At 40.0% G+C, this 23930-nt stretch overlaps 1 protein-coding gene across 2 annotated transcripts; it reads right to left on the reverse strand.

The window, feature by feature from the left end:
• Positions 1 to 648: 648 nt before the first annotated feature.
• Positions 649 to 23155, reverse strand: LOC120412940 (uncharacterized). Of its 2 annotated transcripts, none has more exons than XM_039573588.2 (7): positions 21707 to 23155; positions 16916 to 17231; positions 16742 to 16837; positions 2050 to 2221; positions 1831 to 1992; positions 1457 to 1694; positions 649 to 1392 (listed from the first exon to the last, which is right to left on the reverse strand). In XM_039573588.2, exons 1-7 carry the CDS (start codon positions 22473 to 22475, stop codon positions 1151 to 1153), a joined length of 1995 nt encoding a protein of 664 aa, XP_039429522.1. In that variant the 5' UTR covers positions 22476 to 23155; the 3' UTR covers positions 649 to 1150. The 2 variants fall into 2 exon arrangements, with proteins under 2 accessions (XP_039429522.1, XP_039429515.1); XM_039573581.2 differs by having other exon boundaries at positions 16916 to 17234; positions 21707 to 23153.
• Between the last annotated feature and the right edge of the window lie 775 nt (positions 23156 to 23930).

Here is a 23930-nt window from a genome sequence, read left to right on the forward strand (position 1 = left end):
ATGAACATTAAAGTAATGCGTTTGCTAACTTGTTTGATAAAAGTGATTTTGATTCTTATACTTAATTAGTATTTAAAAACACTAAATTGTTTTGAAATTTCGCGAAAAAATATATGGCGCGGATTTCGCGGATTTGAAAAAGCTCGGCGCGGTTTTCGCGGATTTGATTTTGGGAAGGTTGTAACCACCCTGCAACTGTGGTGGTCCCTCAAGACGGACGACTGCAAAGTCTATGAAGCCGAGCCAAAGCGGTGTGCCAACTGCTCTGGAGCCCACGAAGCGCAGCTAGCTTTCACGCCGGCGGAGTTCCCTCCGCTGCAGGGCGCAGTTCCGGACGGAAAATCAAAGGATCGCCCTCAATCCGCAGGAAGCAGCAAAGGAAGCAGAGGCTCTCGAGATGGTGGAGCTACGGAGGAGGAAGCGGGGGATTTGCTCTACAGTTCGGCGGGGACAGGGACAATTTTGACTCTCTGACACCACATGAAAAAGTACAAGGTGCAATTTCACAAGCATAGAAGGCGAAGTGAGCCTTTTGAAAAAAGTGGCTCCCAAATTCATGAATAACAATTCACGATTTCAGGAATTGACCTTTTCTGTGAACATTCGTTCGTGAAAAACTTGAATCATGGATTAAGAAAAGAAGAAAACTGTTCACGTATGATATTTATTTCAGTAAACGGTTGCACAATTTGATTATTTAAAAATTAAAAGTCTACATTCTGACTCGATCAATTTCTAAAGAAAAGCAAAGAATACTTTTACAATATTGACTAGTTTAGTTTCTTTTCATTTGTTTATTGCTAAGATTAGAAGGCAATCTTAACTCGTTTCCACTACACAGCTATGTACATGATTAGTACCAATAATTTACACCATGATTTCTTTAAAAAAAGTGTACTGTTGTTTGATATTTAGATTTCATAAAAAAAACTCAAACCATCACTCAAAGTAAAGTTTAACCAAACATCAAACGACTAGATTAGTGGCTTTTTTCGTCTGCCGCTGCCGCCGCCGCCTCCATGTAATCCGCCTCCAGGGCAATCACTTCCGGCAGTCCCTCTCCCAGCTGAATTTGCGGCAACTGTTGCTGCAGAAATTGCTGCTGCTGCTGCGGTGGCAAACCGTTGGCACTCGCTCCGGCAGCACGCCGTCAGGTCATAATGTTGTTGCCAAAGTAGTTGAGATTAAAGTCGTCCTCGAACAGGATCTGGTCCTCGTCCTGGCCGCCGGCGCTCATGTTGATCCCCAGCTCGATGGGATCGATCGTGGTGATGTAGTAGTCTGCTGCGGGGGTCGCTTCGTTCCGGTGGACGGCCGCCGCCGACCGGAGGCCACACTCCTGGACGATTTCCTCCTTGGAGACCGGGTTCAGGTAGTCCGCCAGGTAGTAATCTGGATAAAGGGGGTAGATGTTAGACCAATTCTTGAAGTATTTTGAAATGTTTGAAGCAAATACCAGAATCCAACAGCGCGTAAGCCTGGAAGTTGTTTGAGCTGATGGGATGGACAATCTGGACCTCAACGTTTCGGCGAATGCCGTTGAGGATCTCTCCGGCGGACCGCTTCAGGTCGTCGCCCTGTGGCACCACCTCGAATTGATTGTTCTGGCCGTTGGCGTACATTTGCTGCTGCTGCTGTTGATGGTGAAGATGTTGACTTGAAGAACCCGCTTGTGGATGTCTAAATTCCAGGGGCTGACGAGTAAAAACCAATAAAAAGGTTCATAATACAGATTTTTGCCTAACTTTTTAAAACAGTTTTTTTCGTACAAAGTACTGAAAGTTTGCTGGAAATGAAATTCTGGCAGTTTAGTGAAATGCCAACACAAACCTCAATGAGCGACCCGTGGCCCGGCGAGTGCGGTTCGTACTGGGCTAAACTGGCCGTTGCCGCGGCCGTTTCGTCCTGACTTGGCGACCCGGGAGCTGGTTCCCGCAGGTTCTTGGCATTGGCAGCTTCCATCTTGAAGAACAACTCTAACCGTTGGCGTTTCTGGAAATAACAGGAAATCAGCAAAAATAATGTCGCACTCAACCTTGAAACGCTTACATGTTCCCACGCCAAAAAGTTGGCCTCCGAGTCCCGGCTGGAGATGGTCCAGAGATGGCCCGCCCCCTGAGGTGCCTTGTTGCCCTTGCGGAAGTGCGGGTTGATCGACAGATTGTGGCGGACCGAGTTCTTCCACCGGTCGTCGTTGGACTTGTAGAACGGAAAGTGGTCACTGGAAAGAGGCAAACGAGGAAGAATGCTTTAAAATACCAGAGTTCAAACCAAAATCAATACAGCAAGGAGAATTTAAACAGGGAGTAACCTGTCATGTAGCTTGTAAATCGACATTCCTTCATCTTTTTTTGACAAATGGCTTTCTTCCGTGTAATACGCGAAACGAATATTATTACGATTTTGTCCGCAACCATGATTGATTTCTCACCGGATCCATTTCACCCCGCTGAATCCCCACCCCTTTCCTCAAAAAACCCACACCACGGCAGTTGTGTGTGCGGTTGCAGATATTTCATATTTTATATGCCTACTTCTTGTAAGGCTCAAACCACATGACCCCTCCCTTCCCTTTGGCACAGAACGCTGGCTGTCACTCTTCCGCGGTGACAAGTGATTTATGAGCAAAGGTGTGCGATTTTCGCTAAAGTGTTCGTCCCTTGGGGGAAAACTACTTTGGACCGTTTGGGAAAATGAGGTAGCTTTACTAACGCACTTTGTAAATCATGAAAATGCGAAACTTGATGGAATCCAATTTAACTATCGACATTAGATCGGGGCCAACATTTACTTCCCCGTCCGACGGAAGGCGTGATCAGACAAATCTCGTCTCGAAAATGCCACCGGGACCTTCTGGGTTCGAACCCAGGCCGACTATGTGAGAGGCAACTGCGCTTACCCCTGCACTACCGGTCCCGGTGGATCATTATATTTACCTTTTTTGGCAGGGGGTGTGGTGTGGGATTTTAATGATAAATTTTGAAAAATGTGAAGGACACTAAATCAACAAATCATTAGGAAAAACTATTTTTGTCAAGCTTCCCTGCACCGTGCGGTACACGCGGTTCACTTGTACCTCGGGTTTGCTTTGCGCCTGCTTTGTTCGGTTTACACCCGTACCCGACTCACACGAACCGAGGGTATTTTGGTTCATCGTACCAGCGCACCACGACACTCTCGGTTCGCCGCGTCGCTTTTGTGTCTGGCACTCACCCATGGCATGAACCCGGTGTATGAGCCAAGGTGCTTCACTCGGCAGAGAACCGAGGTACGTGCCGTGGTACGCGCTGGCGGTACAACACGGGTTCAATACCACGGCGCGTACCACGGCACGCTGGGTTCATGCCATGGGTGAGTGCCAGACACAAAACCGATGGGGCGAGCCGAGAGTGTCGTGGTGCGCTGGTACGATGTACCAAAATACCAATAGAGGAGAAAATTGTGACGTCAGAAATGAACTCAAGTCACTCAAAGTTCATTTTGTGAGTGACTTTAACAGTTTGGCCTAGTTTGACAGCTACCTTGTCCCCAGTTTTTTTGTGGGAGAGAAAAGGAGGCGAATACTTTATGAAAATCATACCTGTCAAAATTCCTAGCCTCAAAATTTTGTCGCGAGTTGCTTTTCTCCTCTATACACAAATGGGTTCAGGCACGTACCGAAGTTAGAAAACCAAACCCGCGGTGTGCGTTGGCACTGGCGCATGGGAAGCTTGATTTTTGTTATTATTAGGTATTATTATTAAATTATTATTAAATGCATAATTAAAAAACTAAGTAAATTTGGAAGGTAGAATATTATTTCTTTTATGATGTAATTTTTCCTCAATTTAAACTGAAAAAGTGACATTACACCAGAAAGGTGGTGAAATTACACATTTTAAGAGGTAAAATTACACATGTACTCCTTTCCAGATGTAATATTTATTACCATGATTTTTTTTCTGTGTAGGATTTTAAGGACACTCAGCAATTCCGTGAAATTCGATTTGTTTAATGTGGGGCAAAGCTACACATTACGCGAGGCAAAGGATTTTTTCGCTTTTTTATGTGTAAAAGTTAACATTTCGTATAGTCATCAATTGGGAGTTGTTTTTAACCACAAGTAACGATTTTTATTTGTAAATTGGCCAAATCGAACTAAGTAATACTTATAAAACTAAAGTTTAATTTTCAGGGGTAAAAACATTACTATTTTTGCATAAGTTTGATTTGTTGGTCCGATTTTAACAGAAATACAATTTTTCAGTGATTTTGATTCAATACTATCAGAAATAATAGTTATCCAATGTGTTAGAATTTTTTTCAAACAAAAATGTATGGAAATTTGAGTGCGTACCTTTTCCCATCAAATTGCTTTTAAAAAAACAGATGGTAAAAAATAAGAAAATGAATTTCAAAAATTCTTCAAAGGTTAGCAAGGTTACTGACGTGGCTTAACACTAGTTAAAAGTTAACAAAAGTTTCGTGAACCTGAAGTTTGTAAATTTCAATAAATTAGATAAAAATTGCCAAAAAGTGAAACATTTTCACTTTATTTTTTTTAATACATAATTGACTCTTAAACAAGTCGAAAACTCGAATATGAGCTTTTCAGGTAACAACTAAGTATCAAAATGGCCCTTTCTACTCTACTTAATTGAATCGTATTTTGATTCGCTGTAATAAAAAAAGTTGACAACCATTTTATTTTCAAGGAAGAATCATGAAAGAAGTTAGGAGATTTGAGCAATTCTCTACGAAATCGGCCGATTTTGACCATTTTTATTTTTTGTATTTTTTTATTTGGCTCAACCTTTGTGGGGGCCTTCCCTATGACCAAAGAAGTCAAGTCTCCATACAATTTTGGCAGCTGTTCATACAAAAATGGTAAGGTAATATTCGAAAATCTGTAACTTGTGAATGAATTTTCTGACCAATTTGGAGTCTTCGGCAAAGTTGTAGGTATGAAGATTATTCAGAAAAAAGGTACACGGAAAAAAATTGCTGATTTTTTTATTAACTTTTTTTTACAAATACTCATTTTCCCAAAATTCCTTTTTTATTTTATTTTCGATTTCCCGCAACTTTTGAGCCATAGAGAAAATATGATAATACAAATGCTGAAAATACACAAAAAAAAATGTACTCGCCCATTAATTTGCTTCTCAAAATATATTGAGGTTACTTTTTTCTAATCATTATTAAAAAAACAAACATGTTTTGCAATGCCTATTATAAGCCAGTTTTACACATCGTCAGCTGTGTGCTATCTTGTGACATAGACCATTTTGGTCGAAAATGAGTTAATGATGACGTTTTGCTATACTTAACAAACACTACAAGACGCTTTAACCCGATTTTGGGAACTCGCTTCCGTTTCCCGAATATCGCAAAACACACTTGTGACATAGACCAATTTATCATCAAAATGATCGAGCACACTTGTGACACGTCATACATGTTGTTGGAAAATGTTGACATTTTTTCTTGTTTTTCACAAATTTATGTTGATACACACTTTCTAAAGGCAATGCAATCTTTTGTTTTTGAAAATATACTGATTATGTCGGTTAAACTATTTATTTAAGCTTATTTTAGTTTTTACGGGAATTCTGTGCACACATGTGACACGTAGTACAATTTTACTTTAGAAACACACTTGTGACACGTGCTTTTCAGATTTTTGTTTACGTAATTTACTGTATCTTTTGACTGGTGTAACCAAATAAGTTGAAACTTGGAGCGTTTGTTAAGCGATAGTATACGAACCGATTGCTTCAAAAAGTTTGGCTCTATCATTCATAGTTTTGAAAATATTTATCATCAAACTTTAAAAATCGATTTTCTCGAATGGTACTAACTGGTCGTTGTCACAAGATAGCACACAACAGACGACATTTTACTCTAAATTTTTGCGGTAGTTCTATACAGAAGACAATGCTATGGTAAGAACAATCTAACGTGGCTTAGAAGAACAAATTTGGAACAAATAAATTTAAAAATATTTTTATTAGTTTCTCGTTAAAGCGATTTAAATTTATATTTCATTAAAGAATAATTTAGATGCGTCTTCAATTACGAAAATTTTAGTAGCCAAAAAAGTATACACACTCAAATTCCATTTTTGACATCGGCAGAATTTTCTGCCAAAATCTCGGTAGAATTATGAAAGATGCCGAATATTTCAGTTATTTCAACCGATACTTCGGCAAAATGAAAATAAATGCCGAAGTTCGTAACATTTTTTGACATCTCGGCGTAAACAAAACTTGCCCAGCTCGGCAAAATAAAGCTAAAATTTTGCGTTACGCGTTCAAGACAGTTTTTGCGGAAATTTACGAAAATTGCCATTTTTGGGACCATCATAGCACGGCGTAGGTCACCCGAATGGCCAAACAAAAAAATACGGGTCTAATTATTTTGGCCAAGATACCCAAACAAAATGTTGAGCCCGATTGGAGAACTTTTTTTTTGGTTTTTAGATTTTTTCAAATGGAATTGCTGATATACTATAAAAAGTAGTTTCTGTAATTTTTAAATGATATTTTCAAGGTTATTCAAACATTTGTCACGTTCTGTAAACTTCCCGTGAAATTAGGTGTTTTGGAATTATCGGCTCGCGAAAATTGCATTTTTTAAGCGGGAAAAATCACTAAGCCTAGTTATAATAGCCGTTGAGTGTTTCAAATCAGTAGCCAAACCAAAACAGCATTTTATTGAAATTTATGTTTTAGAATATACAATAATTTTTCTCCATACATCTTGATGTAAAAATCTTGATCAATTAAATAATATAACGGTTATTCAAAACGAGATCGGCCATTTTCTGTCCATTTGTCCAACTTTTTAACCCCCAAAAATAATGAAAAGGGAAAACACCGTGGGGGAAAACCGATTCCCCTTTTACAACTGCTGACTTTTTTGAGGCCACCGAAGGTGGAAAGCAGTTGAAGAAAATTTTGACGAACAAAGAAGAAACGGGCAAGAAAAATTCTCCCTTTCCCGAAGGGGGAGGGGGGTCACTCAATTCTCATTCTTGATTAGGTTGCGTTTTTTCGAAGCGGGAGGATAATGTGGGGAGGGGGCTAGTAAAAAGGGGACAACCCGAGGCAGGCAGGCCAAATAGCTTAATTGACTGCAGACACGTGATGGTGAGCTAGGATGGGTTGGCCAATAGAAAAAGGGGGACCACAATTTGGCTCATTCCAGTAAGTAGGAGAGTGCATCGATCGATGTGACAAGAAAGCGAAAATGTCACCCACAAGATTATGAATATCACGTCGTCACGAAATGTGTCTGTTGCATAATTTTCAGCTTCATTTTTGGGCGCTGGAAATTGATCTTGGCACAGGATAGCATTCTAGCCGAGCAGTTTGAGGGGAGGGCGATTTGGCCAACAAGATTTCCATATTTTTGCCCTGACGCATAAGTATAAATTTGGGCATTGAGGGAAAATGAAGAAAAAAAATCGTTGTGCAACGAACGGAAAAATAGAAAAACGGTTCGACGTGTTTTCCGATCGATGTCACCCAGCTGTCCGATTGAAAAAGTCCGATTTTTCAACCCCTTTAGTCGTTTTTCTGCATGGTATTTTGATTATGATTCGCTGCTCGTTATTCACTGTGAAAAATATTTAAAGTTGTAGTAGGACAAATTTCCTGAAACATTTTTCTAAAAGTACAAATTTTGCAACATAGTTTTTTTTAAATGGGGAGCGAAAAAAACCAAAAAATAAATTTGAAAAAAACTGTTTTTCTCACGGTGTTTTGCAGATAGGCTAGCTAGTCAGGTTCAGGCTGGACGAAGCTTTTTAGTCAGGGAGCAGCAAATGGCTCACCTTTTATATAGCCGTTTGCACTGGCGGACGGCAAGCAAGCAAACAAAAAGCAATCAAATGTAACCGTTAAAAGTAGTGGAGGAAAAATCGATCCGCAGAAAGAACGTCCACGTTTTGGGATCTTTTTTATTGCGTTCTATCTTGAAGTGAAAGAAAAGCACTCGAAGAATCGGAAGTATGCACTATTGCGTTGGTTCAAAAACATTACTTGAATATTCGAATAAGACACTAAAAAACACTTGCACAGATTCTGGAATTCAGTTTTTATGGAAATTGTAGAAAAGAGAATGCACAACGACTAATTCCCCTTCGAATGGACACGAATCAGACTGATCAAATTGGCCTGATAGACTTGCATGCCACTGCGGACGTCCAGTGAACCGTGAAAAAGGTGCACTTTACTGAGCACGACCGACCGACGGCCAACCGATATCCTGCCTGCCCTTTAAACACCTGCTTCTGTCCTACTCCCCCCGCGGACGACGGATGGTACGAGCTTTTTCCATTTTTCCCATATTTTACCGTGCACGTGCGCCACCGTGAAGGCGGAAAACCTCCGTAGAATGTTTGCGCTGAAAACCATTAATCATGCACCAAAAAGCGTTTTCCTCTTTCCCCTCTTTCCAGTGCGCGATACGGTCCCAATCGTACAGTGTAGGCAATTCACTCGCACGCCACATGACACATGATCCCCTGGGCAGGACGCGGCCGGGACAAACCTCTCCCTGCAGAAAGGTTCGGATAGGGCCCAATATCCGCAGTCCATAAAAAGTAAATGTTTATTCATGTGGAACCCAGTTCCAGCATTTTGCGTTCTATAATTTTAACGATACTACACTAGACAAGGACCAGCCCACGGGGGTGTGATCCATACCCGTTTCATGGGCTTTATAGACCTATGAGGACATTTAAATCGGTGGGAGAGTGGGCAGGTTGTGCTCGTAAATTATCTAGTCCTCCTGCATGAACAACCTGCGATGGGCATAGTTTAGATTCCGCCGTGAAATGGACTTGATATCGTCCACCTGATCGTCGCTGTTAAACCTTTTTCAAATTTCAATGATTAAATTTGTACTAACTAGGGTAGCCCGTCGCTTGCATGATTTTTGTTGCTGCAAAGTATCCCCAATGGGCCACTGGTAACCGGTTCCAGGTTAGCCAGAATGGATCAAAGAACATCGACATGTCCATAGATTGACATATCTTTTAATTTCATGAAGTTTGAAATGTCGAATGATGGGGTTTCCCTTATATTTCGGAAGTGTCCCCAAAGGGCAACCTGTAACCTTTTCCAGAGTGGCCAGAATGGGTCTGAGAGCAACGGCATGGCCATATATTGAGATATCTTCAATTTAATGAAGTTTGATATATCGGATGATAGGGTTTCTCTCATATTCCGGAAGTGTCCGGAAGGGGCCACCGGTAACCGGTTCTAGATTGGCTAGAATGGGTCAGCGAACAACGGCATAACTATAGATTGTCATATCTTTCAATTTCATGAAGTTTGATATGCAACATGATGGGGTTTCATAAAAAAGTCAAGTTAATCGTGTATCCGGGAATCGGTTCCAGGTTATCTGGAACTGACCAGCAACACTCCAGAGTGGTGCTGGCAATCGTGTATTATGTTTTTAGTATGTTTTATGGATCAATATCACCTATCGGGAGTGTAATGGTATCGTATATACGTGAAAAACAGTAAAACATGAACTTTTGGGTTATTCTGGATTTGCGAAACCGGTAGGTCACCTTTCCCTGATATGTCGAATGCAACGTGGAGCATCATGATTGGTTGAAATTAACCGGAGATACACTGCCCATGTTCACATAAATGTCCCATATGCAAAAAAAGCAAGTTGAGAAAAACGCATTTGAAGTTTGTCCCACACATAAGGTTACGTGTTAAGTTTTCACGAAAATACTGGATTTCCTCTTGATTTCTAGAACAAAGTACTGGATGTTATAGGTTTTCAGAAAGATCTCGCGATTCTGAACAAAACTGCATCAATAACTCAAAAACGATGAAAATGCATATGGGACATTTATGCAATCAGGGGCAGTACAGATCGTCAACGTTGGGGTCTCAAAAAGGTATTTTTTCTGTTGTAGCAGATTCCCGGTGGCCACAGTGACCAAATCCGGTTTTCCAGGACAGTTTCGGAAAGGGGACATCCTAAGCTTTCATTTGAGACTAAGAGAACAGGATTTGGTCAAAAACTGATTTTTTGGCGATTTGTTAATGTTTGGGGTCGATAAGGGCCCCAACACCTTTAAAGTAACTTTTTTATGGACGCTCCCCTAGGGGTCGTTTTGTTTTGTAAAACGTGTCTTCATACTATAAATTCAATGTCAGAAAATTATGGCTCTAGCTTTTAAACAGCCAATGTTATTGCAAATTTAATTTTCAAAAAGGCCGATAAGGACCCCAATGCCGTAGGAAGGTTAACCCTCTACAACCAAACCTCGTCTCTAGACGGGCTTCGATCTAAAAAATCGCCATAAATCAATTTTTCAACCAATTTTTGATATTTATAATGCATTGGAAACAAGATCTCTTAAAATTTTATAAATTTTTAGAAAATTTTGGAGTTGGAAGTTTGACTTGTTATGTGACTTTGCCAACGTTTAAAAAAATTTTTTTTAGGGTTCAACTTTGTCTGTGTTTCTTACTAGCATTTCTTATATTTTAAGCAAAAATAAGTATGCAGTAATTTTTGTAGTGTCACAGACTATGTTTCTACACATTTTTATACAATTTAAATGATCATGTTGTCATTCTAGAGCAGAAAATGTGAAAAACGACAAAAAAAATTGAAAAAGTGGCTGTTAAAAAAAATGAAAAAATAGAAAGGCAAAAAGTAATGATAGGAGGTGGCAGAATAGACCAAATACCAAAATACCAAAAACATTGATTAAACTAAACAAGATAAATGCAAATTAAAATACTTAAAATAAAACAAGAAAAACATAAATCAAAAGAAGTATAGTTTTTCGTAGAACAAAAGTTGCTCAAAATAAACTCCTTAACACGAGGATATTAACAATTTCAGAAAAAAAAATTTGTGCAGTACATGGTTAAAATTTTCACAAATGACAGGAACTGACAGTCTCTCAACGTGAGAGTAGCATAAATTCCGTTATGATTAGAATTTTAGTTTTAAAAAACTAATTTAAATCCAATATCCATGCGAGACAAACTTGCTTCGAGTCGTAGTTTACTTGGTTTAAGCAAATCTTTGAATATGTGCTATATTGAGGCAACGATTGTTTTGATCGAAAGTGACTAAATGATGAAGCAATCTTTAGAGGAGAAAATCGTGACGTCAGAAATGAAATCAAATCACTCAAATTTCTTTTTGTGAGTGACTTTAACAGTTTGGCCTAGTTTGACAGCTACATTGTCCCCAGTTTTCTGTGGGAGAGATAAAGAGGCGAATCTATATATATAAAAAATTTCGATGGTTTTGTTCGAACGCGAATCAGTTCAATACGGAGCGTCGGATCGAGGTGCTCTTTGTTGCGTTGGGTTCGTATAAGCCCAAGGAAGGTTCTTACGCCAAAAAGTGGCAACTTTGGCCACTCTGGAACCGATTCCGGAGCATCGGCAAATTGTATGGAGAAAGTTACGTAAAATCATATTTTGATCACAGGAGGCTGAATAAACGAACAAGCTATACGTCAAGACGAAGTTTGTCGGGTTAGGCTTGTACTTTATAAAAATCATACCTGTCAAAATTCCTAGCCTCAAAATTTTTTCGCGAGTTGATTTTCTCCTCTATCGAGTTTAGAACGACATTTTATTCGAATAGCAGTTTTCCGTCTCATATTCCTTTAAACACAACAAACCCAAATTGCTTTAAACCAATTTTGGAAATTTGCTTCCATTCCCAGATATCGCAGTACAGTCCTGGAAGGATAAACAGGTTACTCCGAAGGAGAAAAATCCACCACAGGATCCGGCTTCCGCCGCAGTAGTGGGCACCCCAGCAGCCACGACCTTTTTAAATGTTGGGCGAGGTTATTCGGTCTTTAGACATTTTTTCCTAAAAAGACCAACTTTTCACCTTTCATTTGCGTCAACTAAAATCGGTTGAAATGACGGCGAGTTATGATTTTTTGAAAAATGTTTTTTTTTGCCTAAAATTACGATACTGGCCATTTTTGGGACCACCCTAGCACGGTGTAGGTCACCCTAACGGACAAACAAAAATACAGGTCTAATTATTTTGGCCAAGGAACCCCCAGACAAATTTTGAGTCCGATCAGAGAATTTTTTTTTCGGGTTTGGCTATTTTCAAAGGGAATTGCTGTATAACAATCAATTCTCTCGAAAAGAAAATGGTCGTTGATACAAGATAGCACACAAACGACGAAATAACTAAAATCCCGAATTTCTTCCAGACATTAACGTTTATACAGCTGGGAACAGGCAATATTTTGAAATTGTCCAGTTTCTTCTATCCTCTCCCACAATGGTTTAGAACGTTTCTCATTCCAACGTCTCTCTTCGCTATCAAACTCAGTTCATAAATCACAAATTTTCATTCCAAAAGTCACCCTCAAAGTTGTTCGGTAGAAAACTTCTTCCACCATTAAGGGCCATAGCTCATAAAACGAAATTGCCTCTCCTCATTCCCCCAACTTCAAGATACATTTCCCATCCCAGAGTTTTCCCTTCCCTGTGAATATCCACCAACGTGACCCGGTCCGACCAATGGTGACCGCAGCTACAAAGATGGCGAAGTTGTGCCACCCTTCTTGTTCTTCTAGGCGGTGGGGGCAATTTTCCGAATGGACATGCGCAGACGCAGATCGAGCAGTGGACGCCTAGCCAGAATGTCGCGTGTCACCATTTTGAATAGGCCACCGCCGCACGAGAAAAACGTGAGCCAATTGCGGCAAGATAGAAACTTGTAGGGGAGGGAGGGCGTCATTTAGGGGTGACATACCATATACATCGCGGGGTTCTTCGTTCGATGAGAAACGATTTGCTGATGGAAAGAAGCAAAATTACAGTCTCGTGAATGATAGTGAAATGGTGCACAGAATATAGTCACGAATGCGTTGAGAAAATCGATTTCATGATGGAATTGATATATTGAAAGGGGTCCTCGATGCGTTTACTGTGTTACACGTTACAATTCATTGATATTTTTGAGTTTTGAGAAAGCAAAAAAAGATCGATTTTGTAATTTTGGCAAAGTTGTAGAATATATCTACAACTTATATCTAGACTTTTTCAAAACAATCAATGAACTCCTGTTACGTCCAATCAATCCTAGGGGTTAATCACTTCGAGTATATTGCATACGGCGTTTTATACGCGCATAATATTCTCACTGGCTGCATACCGTATTGACGATATAGACTCATATTAGTTGCATATCCACCCAAATATCAACGTGAACACACAGAGAAAAAGTTGAATTTTTGAAGGTTGAAAATTTGGTAGGTTGAATATTACCTCTTTTTTGAGTAATATTACATAAAAAATGTGAACCTAATAAATATTTATCAAAAACTGATGAATATTCACCAATTCATGATGTAATAATAAACCATTTTTTTCGAGACAAAATCTTTCACCATTTCCTGATGAATATTACCATCATTTTTTTTCTGTGTATCTTATTCGCGTAATATTCACGCAGTAGAGTAGAGTGGGGCAAAGGTGCGCACCTAATTGTAATCGTTCTGTCGCTGGTGACCATACAATATTTTCGATTCGTTGTATATACCAAATGGTACCCTTGTCCATGGGCTTCAAAACGTAGTACTAGTATTTACCTCAAATCGCTTACATCTCCAGAACAAGGCAATTGCCCTTAAAAAAATTAAGTGCACATCTTTGCCCCGTATGTGCGCACCTTTGCCCCGTATGTGAACTTCAAATATTACACCCAAAGGAAATATATAGAAAAAATCTGCAGCAGTGGATTTGCTACAGAAAATGTTACATTTTATAACAGTATTTGCAGCAAGCTCATAGCTCAATTTTGCCCGCGTGTAAACATGTCAGCGATCTGCAGTTCTCACCAACACATAGAATGCTGGCGCGTCCCCGCGCAACACTCCAGAGAGAACAATATGTTCGCGCCCTGTCCCTCACAATTCATCAAGCGTCCATGGCGCGATGGTAGAGTGTCGGATCAGCAACCTAGAAGTTGATGGTTCAATCCTCGTTCTGTTAAAATTTTTTTTTCTGCAATACAATCAATCAGCCGTCGGTAATGTCGATAATTGTCGGTAACGGGCAAAAATGTCATACCCCTATATCGCAAAAGATGCATGAGGACAGATTTCATGCAGATTCTGATATACTTTCATGCCGCCATGCATCACAATCATGCGACCGCCGGTTGGGTGTACATTAAATAGCATTTAAATTTAAATGTTTAATGACGTGCAAAAGTGTTACATCATAAATGATGTGACATTCGGAAATATTTTTTTGTGTGTAGGCTTAATATTGATGCAGTAGGGTAGGGTAGTCATCAATGAAACACTTTTGGTTTTCAACTTTCAACGATTTTTCTAATTTTTTCATCAGCATGTTTTGATGAGTTTTTTGTTGCATTTTCTTTCTTTTGATGTGTTCTAACATTGACCAAAATCTGAGATCGATCCGACATCTACAGCCAGAGTTATTCAACTGTCTCATTGTAGACGCACTTGGCAGGAACAATGAGACAGCTGGGGAACAATGAGACACTCTACGAAAATCAATACTTTTCTAGTAAAACATCATGATTTTGTATTGTTCCAATGCAGGTGACTTGCCTTGAACATTTTAGAGCAATTTTGCCAACATGAAACTTTAATTAACAAAAGTTATACTAAAAAGTATTTAAATTTTGTAAAATCCATAAATTAATACCAAATAACTTTGTATTTTTGGTTAAATGAAGTTAAAACTCAATAAATATGCTGAAAATCACTTCCAATTAGTGATTTGAAGGATTTCCCTAGATTTTCAAAAGTTTCATGAAGAAAAATCAAAGTGTCTCATTGTTACCCATGGGCTGAAAAGAGTGGGGAACAATGAGACAGCCCTAGATTCTGGGTATATTCTTAATTTTGGTCAAACCTAATGAAAGGACATTATAGCCCAACTCAATCCCTATGGAACGTCGAAAGAAATTTGAAGAAATATTAGTTTTGGTGTTAATGGCAGCCTACGAGCGAAAAAGTATTTTTTGTCCATAATTTACTTCTACACCTCAGAATCATACATTTATGAATAACTTTTCAAGAGAGCGTCCATAACCAAAGCCACTATTATGGCAGACGTGTATTCAGTAGACACACCTTTCCCTCAAATATGAGCCTGATTGGTTGAAACTACGACTTGTGAGAGCCATTTTATCATTGTTCCCCGTGTCTCATTGATGACTACTCTACCCTATCAGAAGTGATTTGACCAATCTCATAATTGGGATTTGGGCTCAGCATGCACATCGGAACAAACCCCTGAATCCTATTGTTGAGCGAATGATTTAATTTTTATAAAGCTTATCTATCTAACCACAATGACATTTTGAACGACCAAAGAGACTTTTATTTTATTTTTTAATTGCTCTCTGGCTCTTGACAAAACTTGTTTATTATGATAGAAAAGATATAATTTTATGTAGCTGATCGACGCATAATTCAGACCGCTGCAAACATTTTTCAAGGGTTATGTTCAAAGTTTAAAAAAGAGAAGTTTTTTGTCACTGAAATATGAAAAAAGTTGCACCTTTCCAATTATGATGTTCTACCGAGTTACGACAACCCTCACGATTAGTTACCGACTTTCGCGTGCAAAAATGACTTCATCAATGCCAATCAATCAATTATATATAGTTCATTTACCCATTCCTCCATTGTCATCGCATAGACTCTCTGTGCCAAGCCCTCGATCCTTCCAAGGCCGTCTCCTAGGTGTAGGTTCGCGCCAACAATCAGTCCAAAACTTCCGGAAATACCGCCAACTTTCCCGACCAGATTGTTTCGTGTAGCAACAACACCAACTGCACAAGTTATTGGCACACTTCAGACCACTCAACAAGTTAACCTCAGACCGGAATGTAAACAAAAAAAAAAGACTTTTTAACAACTATTAGATATGCAATCTCACCGCGAGCAACAGCAACCAAGAAACCTTGCCCCAGAGACAAGGTTCCAACATTCCGTCCCAACACTTCCGGTTACGACCCGATTCTACACAAACACACACGTTACGACCTTTTTGTTTACCAAGACTAAACAGAGATTACTGGTCTAGGTCTTTCCGCAATTACACACGACCTCCTTCCCTTTCCTCTGGAAGTCAGCTGATTTCCCGAACCCTCGTCGGTCGGTAAGGTAGAAAGTGGCTGCCACTTTGTTTATTGTTTGTAAATATTTGCACGCCTATTTAAAACAACCAGCGCCGCGTCAAGAAATACCAACACAGGATCCGCGTCCTGTTTGCGCGCGTGTTGTTGTTGGTGATGTTGTTGTGATGATGTGAACTTTTTTGTTTATCCGTGATTCCGCGTGAACCAAACCCCGACCCAGACGGACGGGGACGGGTTGGCGTGAAAAAAGATACTCTCCGCCACTTCAACACTTTCGGCGTGTGTAAACAAATAGCAACATGTGCCCTTTCCCAACCGCCGAGCCAGATTGGGTCTTTGGCCGGAAGAGACCTTGAACATCGCACCCTCCTGCCTAACCACGAGGCTAGACCAAACGGCCCCAATTGTGATTGAAAGGTAATTATAATCAGTTTGGAAGTTGGTTGTTCAACTGTTGCGCTGCAATGCAGATTTTGACAGATGCCTTACCTTTTGTTTTATTTACTTTGATCGCGCTCAAAGCAGCAAAGCCAAAAATGCTAGAGGTGAGCATCTGTCAATCGACCGTAACTTCAAAGTTGAATCAAAGTTTGAGTCTACTTACGAGATCCACTGGTAGATACCGGACACGGTCAGCTCTCCCTTGTCCTCGAGGGCGTACTCGATGAGTTCGGTGTAGGTGAAGGGCGGTTTCTTGGTCCTACGAATGAGATAAATAAGACCCAATCCAACTCGATTAGTTCGAAATAGTCGATTTTCCCCCAAAAAAGAAACTTACGCCTTTGCCGCGGCGGCCGTACTATTCTCGATGGTGACATTTTCGGCCACCATCAGGTCGTCCTCTTCGATGGCCGCAACGCCACCAACCCCACCGTGATCCAGTTCGGATTCCGGAGCCGGGCACATTCCGTTCGAGTGAAGGCCACCGGTGGACGTGCTGGTGCTGGAGCTGTTGGCGTTGCCATTTTTGGGAGCTTGCTTGCGCTTCGCTTCCGGTGACAAGTGAGGAAGATCCTCCAGCTTGAAGTTGAACAGCCAGGAGAGGTTCTTGTCCTCAATATCTTCCGGTGTTTCCGGGGTGCCGGCGGGAGCGACTGCTGGAAGGGAGCGAAAAAAAATGTGGGAGTTTCAGGGGATGTCCAATTATAGAAGAAATAATTAAATTTCTTAAGAATAAAAAAATCATTTTATGTAATTTTCAATTCGTTTGTGTCTCGACCGGCTCCAAATTTCAACATGTTAAAGAAAAAAAATTGACCCCTCCAAATCCACAAATTTGGAACATATGTAGAGTTTCTTTTTGTTTAGTCCTTTAAACATTTTTATTTTTAAGTATTTTGGGAAAATATTACAATATGCATGCAATATTCATTCATGCAATATTCCAACATCAAAAAAACAATCAGCAATCATAACCAAATTTGTTATTATCTTTTATTGTTGAATTATCGGGTTAGTTTGCAAATTGTCCTAAGCGCCAGCTGTAAACAAAGCCGTTTTTCGATCGGTTCTTGAACAATTCCCAAAGAATTATCAATTATCAAAATCAAAAATGCTTTAAATTGTTCATCTGCACATCCTTTAAATGCCTTTTACTGACAAATAATCAAAATTTGAGTTGTTTCTGAGAAAAAATCAATAGGTGTCGGAGATCGCTGACGTATTGCAACCTAACCAGAGAATTTTACTTTAACTTTGGGAAAATGTTGACCGATTTTCCATAACCCAATTTGTTATTATTTTTTAATTTTCCAAATACGTCCAGAACTATGGGAAAATGTTGCCAATTTTGTCAAAGACATTGTTTTGTTCATGGCCATACAATGTAGTCATAAAAAAAGATATTTGATTGTTTTAATTATTGATATACCCCCCAGGAAATTGACAATTTGTTCGAAAATTTTTGAAGTGTCCATAACCCAATGTGTTATTGTTGTTTCTTCCTAAGGCTGGTAAAAATTTAATTTATTTTTTTACAGAGGCAAGAGATATTTGAATGCGTGACCGTTGGAATTTTATGATCCATAATCTACGTTTACCGGAAGCAGAACCTCTTCCAGAACTAGGACCAGGGCATTTCATTCAAGATTGAATAGAACTTGTTTTATGGAATATTACCACATGGTTGGAACTCCATACATCCTGTTAGCCCAGAAAGTGTGACGATTGTTGAGTTCTGTCGCTGGTATAGTGTAAATTTGTCCAAGCTAGTCACAGCCTACTCAGCATAAACAACTCTCAAATTTGAATCTCTTATACCACTCGCAGATTGACAGACAGACCTTGTTTTCGTTTTATCTACAAATTCTGCGTAATTCAAGTAATGTTTTCAAACACTTGTGGAGATTATGTAGCTTTAGTGACGCGATTTCTTTGCCAACACTTCATTTTTTATGCCCTTCTTCAACAGTTAAAGCTTGCTCACCCTCGGGATTTCACTGATGGGTTGTTAAAATCGTGGTTTTAAACATGAAAGGAGCAGATTTTGAAGTTGCGAATGGGGGATGGGAGGAAGACGACCCCCCATATTTTTGTTCGATGTCACAGAATTCAAGCCATTTTACCAGCACTAGCTAAATACCTGTTCCCAAACGAATAGAATGATGAGCCATGATTATTGAACATGCATTTTTTAACTACACAGATTTTTCCGGCATTTTGGAGCATGAAAAGTAAATAAATTGCAAAAACAAACGGCTGACACGCGAGGCGCGCGAGAAGAAAAATGAAAATTCAAATCATGGCATGCTGCGATTTTGTTTACTTGAGGCATCTTCTCAGTATACCAGTTTTGATCGGATGAGGGGTCAATGCATATTTCATGTAGCCGGTATCTGTTTACTAATAAATCACATTCTACAAATCTAGAGTTTTTTTTTTGAATAGGTCCTATAAAAATATGAAAGACAATAGTTTATAGGACCTTTTCAAAAAAAAAAAACTCTGGAAATCAACCAAAATTTAGAAAAAAATTAATTATTAAGAAATTGAACGAAAAATGGGATGTTGTCGTTTGAGTAACTTTTAAAAATGTTGAATATAAGGAAACTAACTAGAAAATTAAAATTTGGTTTTAAGTAAGTAAGTAGGAAAAGAAAAACACATAGGTTACATAATAGAGCCAGCTTGACAAAGTGTGACATAGGAGAGAGGGGGTAATTTTTGGACGATTTTAGCGTTACATACTTTATGGATGACGCCCAAGGCGGTCACTTTGGTCCTTTAAAAGTTTCCGAGTTTTATTACAAAGGTTCAGGCAAAAATGATGAAGTTAAATTGCACGCCGAAGTGCCGTTGCGTCAACATTATGTGCTGGATGGAAATACATGCTGTTATCCAAAACAAAAAAAATACATAACTTGCTACTTTTAATAATTTTATGAAATTCAAAATATTCTTACTACACGCACTATGGACGACCCATTGGTGTGCAAAACTGCCATAAAAACTGGTAGAAAAGTTGCAGCTCTCCACCGCGAGAGGCAGCACCTGTCCTGTCTTCGTTTTTGAACCTAAAGTTCCACATATGTGATATTACTCATAATGGTATGTAGTTTTTTGTTTACTCGTGGTTGCCCCTTGCATGAAAAAAGCACAAATAGTTTCAAATATTACGCATCAAAATTTATAAATATTCTTACAGATATGAACTACTTATAATGTTTTTTTAAGTTCTGCGGGTTCATAGAAACAAAGTCCTTCAAATTTAAATGATTCCACCTTCATTCGATCGATTCATGAGACATTTCTTTAGAATGAACTGACTTGCCTTTACTTGCATATGGGACAGCATGAAAGTAATTTTTGTTTTGGAATTTTTAGAACAAACATCACATTTTATTAAATTGACTTAAGGTACATGTTAAAACAATACTTTTGCTACGTTTATCTCAAAAAATACCAAAATACATATGGGACGGACTAGATTAGAGCGGCAGTATGGTCAATCTATCAAAACATAAAATAAAAAACCAAATCAAACCATCCACATTAACCCTTTTTTGGTCTCTATTGCAAGTTTCTGCTCGAACCTAGGAATCCGAAGGCTTGAATTTCTACTAAAAGGAACCTTTTACCCCAGGGTTCGAACTGACGACCTTTGGATTGCGAGTCCAACCGCTGCCAACGATTCTACCGGAACAGGCTTGGTTTGGTGTGATGTTTGTCTTTATAGCAGGGAGAGGACTCCCACACCTGGGATAACTTAACGACCTAACAACAACCAAGGCCGGGACCGACGTTTTACTTCCCCATCCGATGGAAGGTTAGAGCAGATGGGAATCGAACCCATGACCATCCGCTTACAAAGCGGACAGCGTTACCATTCGGCAAAGCCTACTGCAACACGTCAACACTTTCAAAACATATATGAAGTGAAATTTTGAAAGTTGATTTTTAATTTTTTGATATACCCCCTAGGTTATAAATAATTTGTTAGAAAATTTTCTAATTATGCATAATGAAATTTTTTTTATACTGCTATAAATTTGGGAACCTTAAATAAAAAATTCTGGTTCATTATTTTGGTTATTTGCTCACTTGAATATTTTGAATAATTTTCAAATGTTGAACAAATAAGCCAATGTTTGCTGATTAAATTCAGCATCTGAAAGTATGTACCGTAAAACGGGGTGACTCTGATAGCCGGAGGACTTTGATAGGTTTGAGATTTTTCCGTAAAATGAAGAGTACAAATCAAATATGTACGGAATGGTATGGAACCGTACTGGTCGTGGTAGAGAAGTGTTCGGCGGGATACGATCGCAGCGGAATGATAATTAATCTTGATACTCGCAATAACTTTTTAGCAAAAAAAATCCGGGTCTTTGGGAAAGCTTATCCAAATTAAATGAAGATCTGAGCTCTGAGAATTGATAAGAATCGGAGTTATTGCGCCATCTATAGGTTAAAAACTGAAACAGTTGCTTTTCTCCGTACATTTTGAAGATTATTCCCATACAAACTTCAAGGGCAAAGATGGAGGTTTTCCGTGGTCAGAATGAGCTCAAATTTGAAATTAAGCCTAAAAAAAGCAAAGCAATCAACTTTGTGGATTACTTTCCTTTTTTGACTACTTTGTGGACACACCCCAAATCGATCAAATTGCTGGGTGCATGCGAAATCGTTCGACTACATTCAGCATTGGCGACAATTTATCAGCTTTCCAATAACTCGTTACGAAACCCTCAATTTGAACTTGAAAACCGTTCCTCCAATGTCACCTGCGCGATCATCGTCAACTGAAACGACCATGTCACACCGCATCGTTCCGTACCGGACTGCCCTCCATATGACCGATCCACCCTTATTTCACGCCCCAGTGACCTTCCTTGCCGTGTCCATCACCCCCTCGATTTTTTTTTGTTTTGATCCTCTCTTGACAAACACGCTTCAAAACGGTATCGTTTACAATTTTACACCGCGTGCTCAAATTCACTGACCATGTCAACACGTGTTGACCTTCCTCCCTCCCTCCCTCAAGCACAACACAATTTATCACAGGAAATTGAACTTTAAATGCCCGCACCCTAACCTTTAATTACACTTGGAAAAAGGATTCGAAACTTACCCCTACGACCGGTGGAACTGCCAGCGACGGCTGCGGACCTGACACAGCCGGACGATGTCACGATCGTCAACTCCTGGGTCTTTGGATGATTGTTCCCAAACGGGGTCGACGGTTGGCCGTGAAAGTGCCCCGGATGATGGTGGTGACCGGCGATGTGATGTTGCTGCTGCTGCTGGGGTTGCTGGCCGTGATCTACGCTGGCAATCGGGAAGCAATTGTGGGAATCGGTTTGGATAGTTGGAGCGGTCCGTCGGTCCAGATCCAGTAGCTCCTGGGTGCTGGTCCAGTTGGACGAGCTGATATCGGTAAGGACAATCCCGTTGGACGTTGGGATGTCCTGGGAGATCATCTGGGAGTGCGGAACTGGGACTACCGGGACTGTGCTCCCGCTGGCCACCTCGTAGATGTATCCGAGTTGTTGCTGTTCCTGACGGACGTGGTTCTGGTTGTTGTTGCCGTCACTTCCGGGTGCGGCAATCACTTGAAACTCTGCCGACGGGCCGTGAAACGCTTGTCCGAACCCGTGAAAGTGATCCACCTCTGGCAGCGCCAGGTGACTGTCCTTGCGGACCTTGTGTATGGACTGACCTGGTTCTTGGTACGCATGGTAGGCCACCGTGAACCGTTCCTCGCTGTGCTTTCGCTTCAGATGTCTGGGCTCGCAATGCTCCTGCTCGTAGTGCTCTACTGGAACCACTACCGAGCCATTTCCGCCACCGCCACCACTACCGCTGGCCATCACCGGAAACGGGGGTGTAGATCTTCGCATGTTCACTAGCCACTACCTACACGCACCACAACTTAGCTCAACGGTGACAGTTTGACAGGTGCACTGCAGTAGTGTCCGCAGTGGCTACTTGGATAACTTTCTTTGAATCCTCAACGCGCGATTTTCCTCCTTCAAATCAACTTGGCCACCATATTTGAATTCACTCAGGCCACCTCCCACGATAAGACACTTTTCACCTTCTTAACCCCAAATCCAAAATGGCCGCCGGAAAATTTTCGAAAGAAAACCCTTTATTTTTCACACTAATCGATTTCTTAAACCAAGCAATGACCCGTGGAAATTAACACTAATATGGCACCTGGTAAAGTCTTTTCTATTCCAAATAAATTTCATGCAATCCTCAAAAAAAAATCTCGACCCCAAACTTGGCCCGTACCGCCGTTGGACCGTGCCTGGCGAGTGTCCGTACGAGACTGAGACTCCTGCTCGATGTCCTGAATAGTCCTGGGCACCTCCTCGCCGTGGCACCTGGCACCTGGGCACTCAATGCTCAGCTCTTCGCGGGTTTTATGTAAATATGTACCTCTACCTACATAAACGGGGAGTCCGCGCATGTTTGCGTTGTGGTGGTGAGCGCTAGTGAGCCGGAAAAATCGGCCATTTCCGGTTGAGTGAGCGCGCACTCAGCGGCAGTGTCCTAGCGGGCGGGATATGGGTGCGAAGGAGTGAAAGAGAAAGGGATTATGGAGATAGTTGGAGGGGTTGATCGATTGCATTGGCTTTTTAAAATTAATTCGAATGTAGCAGTAACAGTTTTAGCAAATAAATACATTTATTTTCCTGAAATTCCCTATGGCAAACAAAACTTCTTACTAAAATAAAGGCCGTTTCAAATAATGTTCGAAATTTAGGAGAATTGTTTGGTTTGCAAATAATAACATCAATGTAATTCTCACAATATTGGAAAATAGCTTTGCAATTATGTAAAATATTGTTGTTATGCTTCATGTTTTTTCACTGGACTTGTGCAAAATATGTATTAAAATTGAGTTTTTCCGTTTTTCACCATTACTCGTAACTGGATCGACCAAATTGGATTAAATTTTAATGGTTATAAGTTAACTAACTAAATTTAATTAAATATATCTTTATTGAACATTCTTATAATAATTACATTTCTTTTAAATGCTAAGTGAAGAATACATTTGGGTCACTAATCCTAACTTAAAACTAAGTAAATTCATTGAAATATTCTAAATCATTAGAACGAGTAAACTACGAACTGTATTTTAAGATGAATCCTCCAAGCGTTCTTACTTGTTCCTGGCGAGTTTTGCTACCCCGCAGTGTTGTTGTCATCTCGGTGAAAGTGTTCAGAAGTTCTTGTGGAGAAAACAGGTCAATACTGCCTTCATCCGTTGATGCTGGTTGGTTTTCCTTCGGTTGCTGACTGAAACCAGGAGGTGTTGTATTCTCTGCAACTTTTTGCCGCTG

This window comes from Culex pipiens, chromosome 1 (genome assembly GCF_016801865.2).
Source record: "Culex pipiens pallens isolate TS chromosome 1, TS_CPP_V2, whole genome shotgun sequence".
Taxonomy (NCBI): Eukaryota; Metazoa; Arthropoda; class Insecta; order Diptera; family Culicidae; genus Culex; species Culex pipiens.

What these genes read in the sequence shown, in the direction of transcription:
- LOC120412940 (XM_039573581.2), bottom strand. Translation starts at nt 22,475, where the DNA reads ATGCGAAGATCTACACCCCCGTTTCCGGTGATGGCCAGCGGTAGTGGT. An exon ending in CAGTTCCACCGGTCGTAGGG is followed by an intron (nt 17,235 to 21,706) that starts GTAAGTTTCGAA and finishes GCTCCCTTCCAG; the next exon opens with CAGTCGCTCCCGCCGGCACC. An exon ending in GGTATCTACCAGTGGATCTC is followed by an intron (nt 2,222 to 16,741) that starts GTAAGTAGACTC and finishes GCCTCTTTCCAG; the next exon opens with TGACCACTTTCCGTTCTACA.